Source organism: Varanus komodoensis, unplaced genomic scaffold (assembly GCF_004798865.1).
Source record: "Varanus komodoensis strain SLA01 unplaced genomic scaffold, ASM479886v1 scaffold35, whole genome shotgun sequence".
Lineage (NCBI taxonomy): Eukaryota > Metazoa > Chordata > Lepidosauria > Squamata > Varanidae > Varanus > Varanus komodoensis.
Genome location: NW_025335856.1, coordinates 6,306,791 through 6,325,485, shown reverse-complemented (window position 1 = coordinate 6,325,485; position 18,695 = coordinate 6,306,791). Strand labels below are relative to the sequence as shown.

The following is an 18,695-nucleotide window of genomic DNA, read 5'->3' as shown; positions in this document are numbered from 1 at the left end:
TCGGCATCTTTCTTCAACTGTGGCACCCAGAACTGGACACAGTACACCAGATGAGGCCCAACCAGAGCTGAGTAAGAGGGAACTAATATTTCACATGATTTGGAAGTAATACTATTAATGGAGCCTAAAATAGCATTTGCCCTTTTTGCAGCCACTTCGCATTTTTGGCTCATATTCAGCTTGTGATCTCCAACAATTCCAAGATCCTTCTCACTTGCAGATGCATAAAGTCAGCTCCTTTGCAAAGTAGCATCTGACTTCTAAAGCAAGATATGAAACTGGAGTCCATAAGGATATCTCACTTTAAAAATCAAATCCTACTTACTTGAATTCCTTAAACTCAGATGCATGGGGATTAGCATTTTTCCCTGTGTGCTGGTGAGACAAATGGAATAGCACTTTGCATACGTTCAAAGACATTCTCTGCTCTGCTTCGCACAGCACCAGGCTAATCTGTGGCTTAGAGAAACAGGTTTCAGATGAGTCCTGTTCCATATGGTCACGTCACGCAGGGCCAATTGGAATAGGATTGTATGTGTTTTCCAGTCTCCCCAAAACACATAGACTAAACCTGGATGTATTTTATGTGTTGTGGATGATGCCTGCACTTGATAGCAAACGTTTTGCTGACTTTGACTTTTGATTACTGCTTGATTGAAGTTCTACCACCCAACCACCCTTAATAAAAAGATGCTTGGTTTTGAAACTTGGATACTTAAGGTTATTTATTTATCAGTTCTGATTCTGTTTTGCTACATGCAGTTTAGCTTTTATTTTGCTAAAGGTGCTTTGGAATTGTTTGGAAAAGTGGAATCAAACTAATCAGAAAAGCCAAGCATGAACTTCCATTTCTGCCACACTGCTCACATACGCCACTTTTCCTAAGCTCTTGGGCCTCGCGTGCTTTTCCTGGTGGCCTAGCACAGCATCGCTTAGGTACTGATTCTACATGGACTTCATTTTGCCTGCCTGGACTTCCTTCGAGTCCCCAAAACGGGCATTTCTGCAGGCCAGCGGTCCACCGCGCCTTTCATCCTCTCCGATAGGTTCCAGCATCTTCGGGTGGCTGCGGTTGTCAAGGCAACGGAGCGCCAGCATCCCTGGCCTCTTAGCAACTGTTACCCGGGCAGCAGAGTCCTGCTACAGCGGCATCTCTCCCTCCCTCCCTCCCTCCCCCCTTTTCTCTCCTCCCACCGAGCGCTGGGACTTGGCCAGACGGGAATGCGCAAACTCCGGCCCGGGCGGGCGGACGGCTCCGTGATGCGCATCATGGCGCTCGGGCGGCGGGCGCCGCTTGCGCTGCTCCTCTTTGCCACGCTCGGTAAGCGTCGCCGGCTCGGGGTGGGCGCGATCCGGGCTCTGCAGAGCTGCGTGGTTGCGCGGAGGCACAGGTGGCCGCCTTTGCGTGGGCGCAGGGCGCGCAGGGCGCGTGTTTGCTTTGTTCCCGGGGGGAGCCGTCATGCCTGCCATGCCACCCCCCTCGCATCCTGCTTTTCGGCGGGCAAGAGAGAGAAATCCGCGGAGGCCGGGGGGGGGGGGGGGCGAGCGGGCTGCGTGCGAAGGGGGTTTTGTACCCATCCTATGGCCAGTTAAGTTCCTGGGACAATGGAGGCTATTGATGTCTTGTGTCGCTGGTATTCATCAGTGCCTGGATTGGGGTTTTCTTTTTTTGGGGGGGGGAAGAGTGGTGGGGGCGTTTTGGAGGAAAGGGGAAGCGAAATTGATTCCCAGCATCAATTGATTCCTAGCAGGGAGGTGGAGAAGGGAAAGTTTTCGCCTTCTTGTAAAAAGGCTAGCTCCCCTTGGTGGACGTACTGATCTGTGCAGTATTGAGAAGATATTCTGAGAGAAGGGCATGCGGGGTGGGTGGGGTTGTGTGTTTGTGGGACTTACAGCTTTCTCGGAAGAACAAGAAATCGTGCCCAGAAGAGCTTTAGAAATACGACAGGACTTCCAGACGTGTCTTCTGATCCGAGAGCCAGCTCTTTAAGGAAGAGCTGCTGCGCTTTAAAACTGAAGTTCCTGCCATACGTTGGATGGAGTCCTGGCCGGCGGTCGGTAGAGTCCCAGGATCAGGCGGCTTCTCCCCAGTCCGAGGCACAAACGTGCGTCTGAACTGTTGAGGAAGGAAGGGGCGCGATGCCGTCTTCTCGCTGTCGTGTGTATTTGTGGGAAGGGTGGGGTGCCCCTTTAGAATCGGCACGGGGAAAACGCTGTATCTGTCCGCAGGAAGTTTAGTATATGCATCCATCACACCTCATGCTTGCATTAAGAAGGATGTGTGAATATGTGTGTTTTCCCAGTGGCTTGTTTTCTTTCTTTTTCATCACCTTTGGAGAATATGAAAAAAGCCCTTCCTCCCACTGAATAAGGGGTCTTGGCTTCCTTCCAAATCACCCCATAATCCAAACATCTCCGCCACCTTGTTGGAAGAGGAGGGATTCAGGAATGTCATTCTTGGCCTGGTAGGCAGAGGCAGAGTTGATACTGGATCCTATTCATTTGCCAACAGAGGAATTCATTGTTCCAGGGGTCCTACGCAAATGTTTGCAGCTTTAATTGCAAAAACATTTGCTAATTCCATTCACGAATGGGTTGGGGCTTGCTTGTCATCTGGCTATTAATAAAAGCTGCAGGGAATGTGGGCGGAGGGTGGGGGTTGGAGAGTGTCGATCATCGTTTGAGGATAGGCTTGGATCTCTTCTTGCGCCCCATCCTCAGGCAGATGGAATTCACAGCTTGGAGTAAAGTGGTGTTTCGTATTCTATTTCTCACACAGAAAATGGGACTTTTTGAGAGAGAGCATGAACCTCCTGGGTAGATTATGGCTGGTGTTAACCATGCTCATGTGCCTTTCCTTGCAACTTCCAGCAAAATAGAGGAAAGGGTTAATCATAATCTTCTCTGACAATTTTATCCAGCTTCTTACACCTTCCACATGGCCGATCCCTCTTGGTCTGGGAAAGGAACAACAGTTTAACAAAAATATGGATGCTTCTAAATGGAAGTGCTTAATGCTATCAGTCAAAACACATTAATTAATTTTGTGTTTTCTTCTTTGGCTTTCCTTTCCTTTCCTTTTTTTTTTTTTTGGTGGAATTGGAAAGAAAAAAGATGGAAGAACTGGTGCGGAAGTATGAGAGGGTTACAAGTTGAGGATGTTCTTTGGACCTTCCATGACATTCTGCAAATGAGTCAAAATGTTTGCCAGACATGTGTTAATCTGGAAACTTCTCATATTTGGACTTGTTTCCAAGACTGTCATGTAAGCTGTGCCAAGATATATGTCTCTGTTAAAAGGAGAGTGACAAACTATAATATTTTGATGGGTGCCTGATTGTTCTTTTGCAGTCTAAATTGGAAGCTTCGGCTGGCCTAGTTTCTGGGAGCCAAATTATTTAACCACCATACTAAACCCAATATGTTAAAAGAACTTCACTGAATTCTAAGTTTGTTACTTTACGAGGTTTGTTTCTGAGCTAAGTTTGTTTCTGTGCAAAGTACAAGGTGCTGGTTTTTAAAGCTGTCAGCAGTCTACAGCCAGAGTATCTAAGGGTCCAGTTCTATGCCTGTTTAGAAAAAATGGAGGGAGAGCATACAGCTGGGGAAAACTGGAAGATGTGGGGGGGGGGGTTCTGTTTAAACATGTGCAGATTGCCTTCTCCCATTTGCAGCAATCCGGGCTTCCCACAGCAGGTGGTCTTTGGAAGCAGAGCCTTTTCTGTGGTGGTGCCCAGAGTGTGAAGCTCCCTTCTGAGATGTCTTTGCTGAGTGCCTAGCCAATTAAATCTTAGGTATCAAGCCCAGGGTATAAACTCCTTTACTCTGAAATTTTTGATTGTAAACAATGTGGATTTGCTTATTCATTTGAATGGTTGCTGCTGGCTTGTATGCTTAAGCTTATAGCTTGTACTGTTTTTGGTTGACATGCTATGGTAGCTTAGGCTTTTTTAAAGCTGAATAAGAACAATGAATGCATTGTTTAAAATATGCATATACCAGTTTTAAAGTTGCCAGGCTTAAGAATTAGTGCACAGAATGAAGGACTATGAGCAGCAAGGAAAACAAACAACAGCTTGTGACATTCACAAATCTGCAATTGCAGGTTAGGATCTATATTCTGTCAGGCTTTGAGTAGACCCAGTGAGATCAATGGAACATAAGTTAGTCCTGCTGAGCTTGCTTCCCCAACTTTGGTGGGGCTGCCCTAAGCAAGAGATCTGGCCAGGTCTTCAAGCAAAGCAGAACAGGGTAAAATAAGTAGCTTATGATCAAGAAATAAGGTCAGCATGAAAATCATGAGTAAAATCAGCCTGGCTTATGAAGGATGCCTGTGCAGGTACCTCCTCGGTTTGTCTCGATGAGGCATTGGCTAAGCAGAGGTTTTCCTACCCAGTAATCAGTACTTCCTTGCCTCTGAAAAGGGGCATCAGGAGAAGATCTCCATCTCGGGTCTCAAGCAACCTGAACTTTGGGTAGACATTCTCACAACTATTATCCTCCAAGGAACCCTATATAAGGGGAGCTTATATAGCCCTCTCCTTCCTCTCCATTTATCCTCACAGCCCTGTGAAGTAAGTTAGGCTGAGAGTAAGAAACTGCCCCAAAGTCACACAGTGAGTTTTATGGACCAGTGGAACCCAGATCTTCCAAGTCCCACGCCTAACCTGAACCCCTGCAGCATGCAAGTTTTTAGTGCCATACTATGAGGTTGCCCTAAGAGATAAGAGGTTGGTTTTGGGGAGGAATTTGAAGTAGAAGGGATGGTACGGAATAGAAATTCTGGGAAGGAATCTGCAGTATCAGCACCAGTTTTGTGTCTCTCCCTATGGACTTTTTTAAAACCTGAAATGATGTTATAATCTGTACTATACCCACCTATCTGAGAGTAAACTCCACTAAATTCAATGAGACATATTTCAAAGTCAACACACACAGGCCTGCAAGGTCAGCACACTAAGTACTTGATAGTTCTCAGCTTCTCTTCAAATACAAGATGGATAAGCTGAGACCAAGGCCATCCATCCGCCATCAAGACAGAGAGGGGATTTATACCTAGTTTCTCACATTCATACCCAACAATTTCTCCACTGCAGCATTTTTGAAACATTCTACAACCCCACCTACCCCTCACCAAATTATTCTGGGACAGATTTGTCGAGCAGGATTTGCATCCTATGTCTTGCTAAAATAGTTGGAAGTCATGACATTCTTGGAGTCCTAAATAGGTTTTGTGCCTACAAAGGCCTTTTTGTGGCATTCTGCTAAGATATCTCTAGATTCCCTCCTGCCCCACATTCACACTCCTGTAAAGATATAGTATCCAGCTGTCCTTCAAGCAAGTGCTCCAAGACAGTTGTCCAAGCCTGCAGTGTAGCTTTTTTTTTTTTTTTTTGTGGAGCTGCGGCTTTCGACTCGGGGGCTCCTAAATTGGAAAGGAGAGCTTCAGTGTCAAGAATTCTGCAGGAGTAAAAAGCTGCATTACAAGGTGCTGGGACACAAGCTCTCTGACCTGTAAATTCAGTAACATTCTTAGGTGGGGTTTATAGTTTTCATTCACTGCTAACCAGTTACTTTGTCAGACCGTAGGAGAAGCATCTGTCCAGCCGTCACATCACAGCTGTTGGCAAAGAATGTGTGATTCTAGCAAAATGTGTGCTAGAGAGCCAGTGTGGTGTCATGGTTAGGAGCATGGGACTGGGACTCAGAGGATCCGGGTTTGAGTCCCCATTCAGCCATGGAGCCCACTGGGTGACTTTGGGCCAGTCACAGACTCTCAGCCCAACCTACCTCACAGGGTTGTTGTTCTGGGGATAAGATGGAGGAGGAGAATGAGCTGCCTTGAGCCCTTTGTAGGAAAAATAAATAAATAAGTCTCAATTGCAACTATTTTGGTTGCTTCAGTGCTCCTTGCCAATGGATAGACATCTGTGCCCATGCCTCGGACTCTGTGCTACAAAACAAGTAAAATAACCTAACCTAATAACCTGCGTTTCTTTCTTTTCCTAATCTCTGTATTTCTGTCACCCAAGATGAGTGGTGTATTTTTGGAATCCCAGGCATATCTGGCATACCTCCTTGATGGTCTTGCTGGTGTGCTTATTATTTAGAAGAGCTAGATGGTAAAAGGTGTGAGTTTAATATTAATGTGTAAGGTCTGGTTCTGTATGGTTCAGTTTGGTCTCAGTACTGATATTCTCAAAGAAACTTGGAAACTTAGAACTCGGAGCTTTCCTGGCTGCCCCAGGAAGTGCAAAGTCCAGCCACAGCATGGCTGGATGGCAGGTTTCGGAGCATCGCAGTCCTTGTGCCCACCTGTACTGAACACTGGATCTTTCCAACAGAAAGAGATGTAAAGTCCCTTGGTCAGAGCTTTTGCTCAGGAAATTGCTGCATTTTCTGGCTTTTCAACTTTGGGCTTGTTCCCTGGTTCTGACCACCAAGGCGCCTGCTCCTGGTTCTCATTCCTGTGTCACTTCCTGCATTCAACTCTGGACAATTCATTTGACTGCCATACACCCTTTTCTTGTCACGGATGATTCTGGGGCACGTTTTAGAGTGTACACTGCATATTTGGGGAACACTGGACAAGCCGATTGGGCCTCATGGCTATCACCTCAGCACTGAGAGAGTTCAGCACCAAGTGCTTCTGTGCCATTTTGGGTAAAGCAGGCAGAGATTGGGTATTATGTACAGAAACTACCTCGTCCATCACGGGAACAATGTGCGAGATTTCTTGCTGAGTTACTCCACCAAAGTTGCCAAAAATGCCAGGATTCCCTGGGGCATGGTTTGAAAAGCCACTAGCTTAGCACAATGGCGAGTGGTGTGTGTACAGACTTGTGCCCTTTAGCAAATTGTACCCCTTTCTTTGGCATTCTTTGCAACCCCTTTATTTGTGTGTGTGTGTGTGTGTGTGTGTTGAAGCAGAAATGGATGTTGCCATAAACTTAGAAGTTGATTGCATTCATGCCTGTGTTAAGCCAAGGAATATCTGTAATTTTTTTCTTCTTAAAGCTGGGGTGAGCTCTAAAATGGGACAGGGATTGGGGAAGAAAAAAGCCATACGATTCCCATTGGCCAATTAGGGCTGATTTAGAATTCCCCACATCTTCCTTGTCCCTTGTAAGCGAAACACCCTTATAAGTTGAAAAATGGTTCAGGGTAAGCTCAGTTTCTCTCTTTCCCTTGTGTGTTGAACATATATAATATTCTCTACAAGTTTTTTTGGAAGTCAGAGTTCCTGAAAGCAGAAGGTAACAAAGAGGCAACACTAATTAAAATGGGTTACATCTTCAGTCAGCAAAATAAGAAGTGTGAGGTCTATATCTGATGGAGAAATATGACTCCTTGGCAATTGATTGGTTTGTGGATAACCTATCTTCCATAGAGTTTACTCACCATGTGCCCTGTCAGTGGAGCAATATAAATAGAGGAGCAAGGACTTTAATTATCATGCTAATTTAAACATAAAATTAAATATCACCTAATTGAAAGTAGTAATTTAATTATGTGCCTTCATTTAAGCCAAGGTTGGCAGAAGGGCTTCTGGAGGGGAAAACCCCTTCGTGCTTTTCATCAAAGGTTAGGTTAGACCAATAGTGATGCGGATGACATAATCCTGAATGAGAAAAGCTCTGATTCACTAAGGGTACCAACAGCACAATCCTGTGGTTCCCAGGCAAGGACCACAGGATTCTTTGGGCCCTAGCTCTGGGGAGAGCTGCTCTTGAATCCCCTCCCTGCCCCATGGAGGTGGTTGGAAAGAGCCATGTTGGCCTCTGGGGCAGTAATCATGACCTCAAAGAAAGGGGTAAAGGGGGCATTTGGGAAGGGGTGGAAACCGGATCCGCAAGGTACAGCATTGGCCTTTCCTCCCTGCCTGGAGTGTTGCAGCTGGAATGGACTGGAGTGTTGCAGGGCATAAAGGCCAGGGAGGCAAAGGCACCCCTCCTTCCTCCCATAACATGCCCGTTTTCTTCCGAGTTTGGAGGTTTACAGGCATCCTGCCAGATTGCCTTCTGAGTGGCAAATTTGTCCTCATGAGGAACTCCTCTGGTTTGTTCTGATGGAAAAGCTCCCTCCGTAGCACTTCCATTTGCTATTCTGAGCTACGAACATTTGATAACGTCTGTGATTGAGTGGAAACTCCAGGTGTGCGAGGAGACGCTTTGGATGCGGCTTCACTGTTCAGGGCCAGCAAGTGCCTCTTCAGTGTACAAGGCTGATGCTCAGCTTGTATTTTCTGTCGTGCTGTTTTGTTGCGGGGCAGGGGTGCAGCGTCTCTTTCACTCTGAGCCCATTTTGGAGAAACTTTGAGGGGCCACATTCCAGTGATAGGTGGGATCAAACAACAAGCAAGCCAGCCAATATACTTCCAGCATTTCCCGCAAGCTTATAGGACTTTCGAGAGGCATTTCTTCTTTCCTGAAGTTTGAAAAAACCGTGCTGTGTTACCAGCGGAAGGAGGTGAGATTTCTTTTGCAAATCCAAATACGGATGCTTTGGAGAATGCTGTCCCATCATGTGTGGCAAAGCAAGATGCAACTTAACAGTCCAGTTGGCTTCTGAGCATGTGAAGGAAAGAGGGTATCACCTTGAACTTCATTTCGGGCACCAAATATCTGGAGCTGGCCCTGTTTCATTAACGCACCCTGCATCAGGAACCAGCTCCGCTCACACGGTTGCAGAGTGAACAGGGGCTGCATGCAAGAGGGGGACGAGCTCCCAGCTGCCAGTCATGTGTGCGAGCGGAGGCGGCCATCCTCAGCGTGTGAATAAGGACGTTGTGCAGAAGCAAGCTGGGGTTGCGGCCAGGGCCGTCTTAACAGCAGTGTGCTGGGGCCCCTACGACAACTACAACTACCGTTAATTTTGGAAGTTTTCCCATTTTCTAAGGGTTAACATACACAGATTAGTATGGGGCCCACGGGCAAGTGCCCATCAGGCGTTAAGACGGCCCTGGATGCGGCATGTTGTGGGCCAGCACTGAGCAAGAGGCCGAGAGTTCAGCTGTGTTGCCACGTGTTATTCTTTCTCCTTCTGACTGGCAGCTGAAGAAAATGAATTGTTTATAGATCTGTATCCATATGCACAGTTACAACTTGTTTGTTGCTGTTGCATGTCCTCCAGTTGTCTCCAGCTTATGGTAGCCCTGTGAATGGAAGCTCTCCAGAATGTCCTGCCCCTGGAGACACAGCTCAGCACTCTTAAACCCAAGGCTGTGGCTTTCTCCAGGGAGTCAAACCATCTCGTGTTTGTTCTTCCTCCTCTTCTGCCTTGAACTTTCCCTAGGATTATCGTCTTCGCCAGTGGCTCTTACCTTCTCATGATAAGCCTGAACAATGGCAGCCTGAGTTTCAGCACGTTTGTTTTGACGGCAAGCTAGGAGCCACTTCTAGGAGCCACGTGTCCCTCTTTCTGTTGAAGGTTATCCACAAGGCTCTCCTCCAGTACCATAATTCAAAGGTGTCCGTTTCTTCTCAACAGCTTTATTCACTGCCCAGCTTTCACACCCACATGTAGTGTCCAGGAACACAGTAATATAGATGAGCTTGGGCTTGCTTTCCAGTGGACAGTCTTCCCTTTATTGATGACCTTCCAAAAGCCCGTCTTCTAATTTCCTGGCTGCCGTCTCCCTTTGGATTTATGAGCCAAGTTGTGCAAAATCTTTCACAGTTTCAACGTCTTCATTGTTGACATTCATCTGTGGTCGTGATTTTTGTTTTCTGAACGTTCAGCTGCAGTCCTGCTTTTGCACGTTCTTTCTTCAGTGTTAGAAGGACAAAAACTGCTTAACTGTACTTAATGGGCACGTTCCAAACAAAGCAAAGCATATCTGAATCTCTCTGCTTTGAAAAGGAAGGTTAAAAACATTTCCAACTGTTTCTCATTGAAGTTGATGAGAAGTAAAAGTGCTGGACTTTGGCTGAATCTTGGCCAGGTCGTGGTAATGGCAGATTGGATTATTCTTCCTCCAGAATCTTGGTTTATTTGACACTAAGTCCACATTATTTCTTCAAAAGCAAATTGCAGCAGATTCAGTAGATTGCTTCTTGGGGGTGTCTCCACATTTTTCCAGTATTCAAACATTTTTATCAGCCCCACTGTACAAAGTCCTGGTTTTGCCATATCAATAAAGCCCTAGATACGTGGGGACATTATCCAGAACACCAGGGGGATTTTGAAATTTGCCATCCTCTAGCGGGGACAGAAATGCAGGGCCCACTTTGACTGATAGGGTATTCTTGTTTATCCTTGCATTTCCCAGCAAGTGTGTTTCCAGGTGAAAGGGCCCGAGCGCTAATAATCAGAAAGCAGCGTGCAGTTATTAGTGATGTGATAAAAGCTTTGCCTAGAAACACCCCAAATATCAAGGGTGTTTCCAGAAATAAAGCACTCTGTTATTTATGCCTACAAGGCCCTTGTGCTAAATAGAAACATAGAAACAGAGCGAGTCAGAAGGGGCCTCCAGGCCATCTAGTCTGACCCCCAGCTCCAGCCACCTCCACTCACAACATGCCCACCATGTGGACGTCCAGCCTATCCTTGAACACCCGCACCGATGGGGCCTCAACCACCTCTCATGGAAGCCCATTCTGCACCCTCGGGGTCCTGGCTGTCAGGAACTGTTTAGATGCTTCCTGGCATCTAAATGGAGCCTTGGCTCCCTGAGCTTTGCCCCATTGGAAAGAAAGAAAGAAAAGGCGAGTTTCCCACACCACCAGTGCACCAAAGTAGATCTCATTGATTGGCATGGATCTTAAGATCTTTAAGTATTCCTTTAGATCTTTAAATAGTCTGAATTTCCAATAGTGTAACAAAAGCACCAAGAAAAGGTGCTTCTGTTTACTTCTCAGTTAATGGAAGCCTTGGAGTGGATACCTGTAGTTTCTATGCAGCAAACATATTCTCGGATGAAGTCACCTGCAGTTGCTTTCATTTACTAGGCAGACATATGATTCCCTAGTTACTTTTGTAACTCCAAGCTAGCTAAAAAGAGCTTCCGCAACCAGTAGCAGTCTACCTCTGCATGTCAGGTCTTGGAGACAACCAGCAGGGAAGTGCTGTTGCCCTCATACGGGATCTTACAGGATCTTTGAGATATCAGTCAGCTATGGCTGAAAGCATAATGATGGTCCGATCCAGGAAAAAGGGGATGGGGAACCAGTGACCTGCAGTTCACCCATGGTACCCCGGGTCTTCCCATTTGAGCCATGGTCCTCCTCCTTGCCCCTTTGCTTTATTTTCTTGAAAAGGGCCTCCATCTCGTACAAAAGGAACTGCTTTCCACGCTGTTTTGCTATGGACGCATTGCAGGCGTAGGGGACGGTTTACGTCTGACTTCACTCGTGTTTGACTTTGGCCCATTCACTGCTCGTAAAAAGGCAGCAGAAAGTTATCCATGAGGCAATGCAGCCCTGAGTTTGAGAAGGGTCCTGTGCTGTGACGTGTGAAGAAGTAATCTTTAAAAGCATAGCTTGGCTTGATGTGGCTGTGCGGGGTTCCTTGGGCTGCTTTGTTATCCTTTAGAATAATATCTTGTCCTCACTGGTTTCTTCCAAATAAACTTGTTATGCCACCATCTTTCTGGGGTCTGGATGTCACTTCATCTCTTTTCTCACCATGGAAAATCCATTAACGACAGAATTAGAAGACAGAATAGCTGCAGAGGGCCTCCGCTTTGGTAGTAGTGCTAGCAACTGCCTGTTTGGAAGCTCTTGTTTTCCCTTGCAAAACATCAGCTCGATGGAGTAATGTTCCATTCTGGAAGGCAGCACTGACAGTATAAATCTAATTATATTTTATTTACACTCCTAAATCCCCAAGCCATGACACAAGAACAACAAACCCTCTTGGCAGACAGGTATTTTAAAATTAACAAAGCTGTGTTTATAGATCTCAGCGCAGGTTTAGCCTGGGGAAAGATTTCATAGCTGGGCTGTCAGCTCTAGGAAAATGAGGGCTTGATCCTCCGATTGCTTCAGAACATATGTCATAATTAGTTATACGAGATAACCGCGAAGGGGAACCTATTCACTTGAGTGAAGAGTCACGGTTGCCCCCAGTACTGAGAACATCGGACATGCTGATGAAGCATCCAGAACACTATTGCTTCTCTGGATGCTGCGCCGAATTAAAAAGCGGACAAACTCACACAGAATCTGAAGATGGTACGAATGTTCTGAAGCACGTTCAGGATTTCATATCGAGGGCATGGACTGAAAGTACATGATGCAGCCGCTTTGCTAAAGCCGAGCACATCTGGCAGGGAGATTCCTAGAAACCCTGTGTATGCCGCACTGAGCTTCCCATATGAGATTGCTGCATATCGTAATTGTGGAATGGATTTCTTCGCCAGTTGTGCCTACCTGGCCCCTTGAGTAAAGAAACGACTCAGGATCTGAGATGGATGTGAAGCAAGAGCAGTCTTGGGGGTGCCCGAGTGAGGTTTGGTAAGCACCTTCTCTGATGTTGGTACGAGGCAGCGGTGAGTTTGGTGGTAAAGACATCTCTGGTCTGGGTGTTTGGCAACCGTGATTTTGGAGACGGATGTTTGCCATGTCTTTAGGATGGTTGTAAGGCAGCAGGGAAGTACAGTATAAAGGACATGGCTAACCACTCAGTCAAGAGGTAGGAATAAGCCGTATTGGACGGAGTGTCCACTTCCTAGGGAACACAATGCTTCTCTTACTTACGGTCTTTTTAGTCGTTTTCAGGTTAATTGCCAATACGCTGGGAATCACGTCAAAAGCATTCTCTTGCACGTATTATCTTAAGGTGAGAGGATATTTCTCAATGCCGTCTGTGCTTAAAACTAGGTACAAAATAAAGTGCAAGTAGAATTAATGTAAAAGGTGAATGTGTTAACTTTAACAGATTCGCAGCATTGACTTCCTTTGCCATTTCCATTCTGTCTGTGAACACACACATGCTAAAACTCAGTTTATGAGCATGATGTCAGTGGATCTCTGTTGTTTGTTTGTTTTTAATAGAATGGGCACACTAGGAGAATTTCTCACTCCCAGCTGAGTTGGGTCTCTAAATCCTGAAACCAGGCTGAAAGAGTCTCCTTAAGGGCTAGCGGAAGGTGAGAAATGCAAGCTCCTGATAGGGCGTAAATATAATGCATAAATAGAATCCTTGCAGCTTCAGGGGGGTGAAATTGTTCAATTTCTGCCTGCCCCAAAGCTCCTAAACACGTGAGCCCAGATTGGGAAGGGAAGAGATAAGGATGCTTGCTCTAATATACCCCAGGAGTTCATGATTGACAATCAACCCAATTGATGCCAAGAGAATTCTGATCCTTCCAGCATCCAGACAGCTTTCTCCATATTTCCATTATCCCTTGGAGTTCTCCAGCAAACAGAGAAGCAGAGAGAGCAGTACAGACTGCAGTGAAGATCCTGGGATGCAATGACCTGCATGTTGCTCTTTTAAGTTACGGGTCAGCACTACTGATGGGTACTGGATGTTTAGCCAGTGGAATTGGCAGTGGGAATACAAATCAGACAAGTCATTCTAAAACAAAAGAAAACTCCTATTCTAAAGAGGCTTGGCTGGAAAGAATTTGCCTGATCAAATTACCGTGCTAAGGGAAGGCTGGAGAATTTCTTCTATAACTAGCACTATTCAGGATTAGCACATTTAGAGCAAGTCCATATCAAACTTTTTGGGGAAAAAGACATGGAAAACTCCAGCTACTGTACAGGAAGAAATGGAGAACTCGTGTCGGATTATTTCGAGACCCATGTGGAATCATTAACAGAAATAGTTCCCTTCTGCCTGTTCCAAAAACTTCAAGGTAGACTCCTGCAATAGTGTTGCAGCCATCTTGAAAGATGGATAATGATGTTGCCAGATCATCACCCAGTCAAAATATTTTGGAGCTTTTGAGACTTAGAGTGCTCCCAAGCTGCCCTCTCTAGCACTGTCTACCCAGGAGCATTGTGCATCTTTCCCATCTTTCTGTGCTTACCAGCATTTTAAAAAAAATTGGTGGTAAGACAAAAAGAAGAAACCGTGAAAAGACGCGGGTGCCCCTCAAAATGGAAGACATGTTGTAAAATTCCGTGCTTGAGACAGGGCAATTGCCCCATGAAACTCTCATCTGGAAGCATCCTTGGAGCTGAGCAGCTGAGCATCAGAACTAGGAAATGTTTCAGCAGCATCAAGATGGCTGGCAGTTTTTGTTTAAATGTTATTTTATTTAAAATGTATTTATTTAAAAGTGACTGTGGTGAAGGGAGATTGCACAATCTAATTTTGGTTATCTCTGTGTGGAGCCAGGCATCACTGGCAGTTACTATTCTGTGCTTGCTGAAGAGACCGAGATGTTCTCATCTCGCTTTCTGACTGATGTGTCTTGTAAGCCTTCCGGGTAATCCAGCCTTCCAGAAGAGGACTGGTTATCTTCAGACAGCCTTTGGCTTACAAAGAATGCTTTTCTTCTGCAGATTTAGGAAGTGTAGAGGGAGAATACCAGGGCATGTTATCTTCCTTGGCTGCTAAGGTAGCATTCTGTATTCCAACTCCTTGAGACCAGACTGTGTCTGTGAATTTGTGTGTGCGTTTGATGCTGGTTACCAAGGTCTCTCCCTCCCTTTGTAGAGCTTCCACTGATCGGTGGGGCTCATAGCAAGCTATCCTCACCCACACTGCCTGCATGATTTAATAGTCTGCCCTTCAACTTGGAGAGTGGGCAGTGGGAAGAGAGGGAAGATAAGAGCTTTCAAGTCCTCCTTTCCTATTTAGCAGATTATTTTCCAAACAGAAAGGCATGCACAGCGATTCTGGGGCTCTGCATGCCGCGCAGAACATGTTGTTCTGCTTTCCCTTCAGCGCCAGTATCTCTAGGGTACTTTTCCACACACACACGCACAGCCTACGGCTTCTCTGCCTCTCCAGGCCAGCAAAGCTAGCTTAGCCGGCGACTGGAGTGTAGTATTTCCACCCCTTCCCTGGCGGGGCTCTAGCTGTGCGACACTCAGAAATCCAGAAGCTGTAGCTTTTGCTATCACTATATCTGCATGCTGCGGTAGGTAGTTTTTCAAAATAAAGAACCTTGCCACACATCAGTATGTTCCCCCACGATTGGTAAAAGAAAAAGAAGAAAAAAGGAATTTGTTTCTGAAACCTTTGTGGCAGTTTCTTCCCACTCTATACCTCTGATTTTAACAGCATGCCAAAGGCATACAAGTTTAGCAACAAAAGTTTGTATTATATCCATGTTTTTCTTTAAAAAAAAAAAAAGTCAATACAATGTTTCTTGGCACAAGGATAAACAGATGGGAAAAGTTTAGCTTTCTTAATCTGTGTGCTCAGTTGTTGTTGAAGGCACAGAAGCTGGGCCAGTAAAGAAATAGCAACCCTGCCTTTGCAGGGAACGCTGGCCTACCTTTCAGGACTGTTTTGTGGACTGCTGAGAGCAAGTATTCTGCTGCTTAGAAATATAGCAACTGATAGGTTTGAAATATAGAAGCTGTTTAATTATGAAAGAGGGGGGTGGAGAGGGAGGGAAGGAAGGAAGACAGATGGACAGCCACACACGTACACACATTCACACAGAGTAGGGTGAAGAAAACCAATAGCGTTGGGAGGCTAGGCATGGTAGTGGAATAGGAGAATTAGCAGGCCGTTGGGTGCAGGACTGGAGCGCAAGTCTGATGTTAGCGCAAATGAATCGGTGCTAATCAGGGCTGGCTCCTCAGCCGTGTGACCTGTTGAGCTGTCCTGCTCTCCCAGGTCAGGTGTTCTGGCTCCCGCGAGTGAGATGGATTTGGCCCTAGTTATCTTGAGGGCAGTCTGGCTTGCATTAGCGACCAGTAATGAGATTGCTCTTTCCAGATAGCCTCCCTTCCCAGCAGGGCTCCAAGTGAAGAAGAGCCCAGGGCAGTAGCACAAGGGGATGCTCGTTACTGGGTTCAAACAGGCCCAGCGGCCATGCAGACGACCGGGCTACTGGGGTTGACTCGTTGTCTGAACCAGCCTGCTGCCAAGAGGGAAGAGATTTTTCTTTTCCTTTCCAACAACCAGGCAGGCACTGGCTGTTGGAACCACACACACATAGTAAAATGTGTGGCTGAAGAAGGACCGATCTGAGGATATTTCCTCAAACACACAGGGCCTGCTGAGGCTGCGTCAGCCCAGTCGCCCGCGTGCCCTGTGAGGTGGAAGTGGTGGCCCAGGGCCTTGACCAAGGGAGATGCTGGTGGGTCCAGCCAGCCTGTTGCGTCCAGTCTACTGCGCATTAGGGAAAAGAAGGTGCTGACCCCTTGGAGCCTCACTTGAGAGCAGGGAGACCCCTGTTCCCAGCTCCACGAACCCCCCATCAGACTGATGTCAGCTCTTAAGGCTGCCATCACTGTGCTGAGGCTGCTGCTGAATCAGGGCCTGCGGAGGCCAATCCTCAGCTTGAACAGCGACTGATGTTGTGACTGAGCTTCTTTGTTTATTTAGCAAAAGGCACGTATGCTGCGCTTTCCGTTCCGATGAGGAGTCATCCAGAATCACTCCACCGCTTGCTCCACCTTGGCTTGTGGGATAAGCCACGGCCCCTGAGCTGCTGAAAATAGGAAGCATCAGGCCGGACAAAGAGCCTCTCGATATACAGGATTTATCCCACTGTTTTACTGAGGTTTCTTCTTCCGTTTTCCTTGATGGAGGGAAAACGCAGACCATTTTTTCCAGGGGGTATATTCCTCTGACTTTCTAGTATCCAAGCACTACTTGATGTTGTGGTATATATAACTGCACTATAGTGGATTTGGGACTTTCCACAAAGCTTTTGTTCCAGTATTTGATGGGTTAAAATGTAATCCCAAACTTTCCTCACTCCAAAGAACCTGCTAAAAGGGCTGGAAAAAATGGGAGAGGCTCTGGAGGATGAGAATGTCATGGAAAGTAATCCCACACAAACTTCCCAGAGGGAGTGATCTGGAAGCACAAAGAGAAACCCAAAAAGCCCTCTTGTGCCCCAGGCTGTGTGAACGTGACCCAGGTAGGTTCAGCCAATGTTGCCACCCCTTCAGTGCTTGCGCATTTCATAACACGGCAGCTTAGTGATTCGTTGCTGACTAGGGATGCATGTGGGTATTTGGAATTAGCTCTTGGCTAGCTGATCATAAGGCTAATGGGGATTTTCTGAAATACCCTCCTGGCATTGGAATGGTTGGGTCAGAACCATGAGGATGGGAGTAGATTTGGTACCACACGGGGTGCCGATGAAGCGTGCCTAGGAAAGGGGGCCTCCTGGGGCATTACCATTGGGAGCGTTTGGCACGCTTAGAAAATACTTGGCTAAAAATAGCAGGAGAGAGGGGAGAAGAAGCTTGAGGATTAGAAGAATTTGCCTTCCTTGCTCAATGCTGGGTTTTGACTGCTTTGGTGAGGCTGTGTTTAACTCCTTTTGTGCCAAGCAAGGTATGGAATTTCTGGTAGAGGACTAGCGTTGATTTGGAGGGTGGCTGGCCCACCATCTCATCAGTGGGAAATACATACCTTTCCAGTGCTTATTGCAGCTGGGAAACTGATTTCGTTTTCTGAGAATTTGCAAGCCCTTCCCTTTTCCTGTTGTTGATGTTCTTATCTTGGAGTCTTCTGTTGACTTTCTGGTTCTTGTCATGGTTAACTGATTTTCCAAGAAGCCAAAGGAACAAAGAAAATATCTGGGCAGAATTTTTATATTAGTAGTCAGAGCTGTAGACACTCTACCCTTACAAAAAGAAGATTAAAAGAAGTAGAATTTCTGCCAAGAACATTCCAATTCCTTCATTTTTCATTGCAAAGACTAGGATGTTGAGTTGGGATGATCTAGTGGACATAAATCCACGTGTCAAAAGTTTGTAATTTGTGGTCACTGCCCCCACTTTGGTATCATCTGTGAATTTAGTCAGCAGACTGGTTATCCCCTCCTCCAGGTCATTGATAAAAATGTTGAACAGAATCATTCCCAGAACTGAGCACTGGGGGACTCCACTCATCGCTGGCTGCCATCCTGCTGATTCCCCACTGATCCTCACTTCAGCAAGAATGAGCATTAACACACATTGGTCTACATTTGGTGGGACGCAGGCTGTGATTGGGGTAGGATGAATTAGCTGCAGGTAACTGAGATCCCCACTGGGGAGGGAAGGGGGGAACAAAGCCCATTAGGTAGCCTTTATAGCCAGTCACAACAGTGATACACTTCCCTGGGATTTGGGAGGGAATTATATGGGAGAGACAGGAGAACAGATGTACAGACTGCAGTTTTGCCCCTTACAAGCATAGATTAAGGGGGAGATGCAGCTTTTCCCATCTATTTCTGTCCCACTCCCTAACCTGCTCCAGTAAGCAAACTTTCTAAGGAAACCAGACATGAAACAGCTGTGAAAGAACCTGCAGCAGCAGAAGTTTACTTGACAGCTTTAAATGTGCACCATGAATCTCTAGTTGCAGATCATACGTTAGAGTCAAAATAAAATGATAGATAAAGCATTTTTAAGCCTGGAAGGCCTCCGAAAGGCAAGCAACCATTTCTGATTCTTGACTGTCTGTTTCATAGCTTGCATTTTACGTTAAGGCTTGCAGTCAGGAGTTCTTCAAAGTAACACATGTTTGCTTTTCCATCACTGATGGAAATAAGGATTCAAGAGATCAGTGTGAGGCATAGGAATTAGGGATTATAGGTTGAAAAATTTAGTGCCTCTGTTTTT

The 18,695-nt window shown here is 46.2% G+C and overlaps 1 protein-coding gene across 5 annotated transcripts in view; it reads left to right on the top strand.

The window, feature by feature from the left end:
* Positions 1–1,241: 1,241 nt before the first annotated feature.
* The window catches only part of JAM3 (junctional adhesion molecule 3), a 40,156-nt gene continuing 22,702 nt past the window's right edge, over positions 1,242–18,695 (top strand). For 2 of the 5 annotated variants that reach the window (XR_006415614.1, XM_044439460.1), the window contains exon 1: positions 15,605–16,999. Coding sequence is in view for 3 of the 5 variants with exons in the window: in XM_044439460.1 (XP_044295395.1) it covers positions 16,885–16,999 (115 nt within the window). In the remaining 2 variants the exon portion in view is untranslated. Of the gene's footprint in view, positions 1,322–1,953; positions 2,106–15,577; positions 17,000–18,695 lie in introns of those variants that run through there. The other 3 variants (XM_044439462.1, XM_044439463.1, XM_044439459.1) reach the window with 3 other exon arrangements.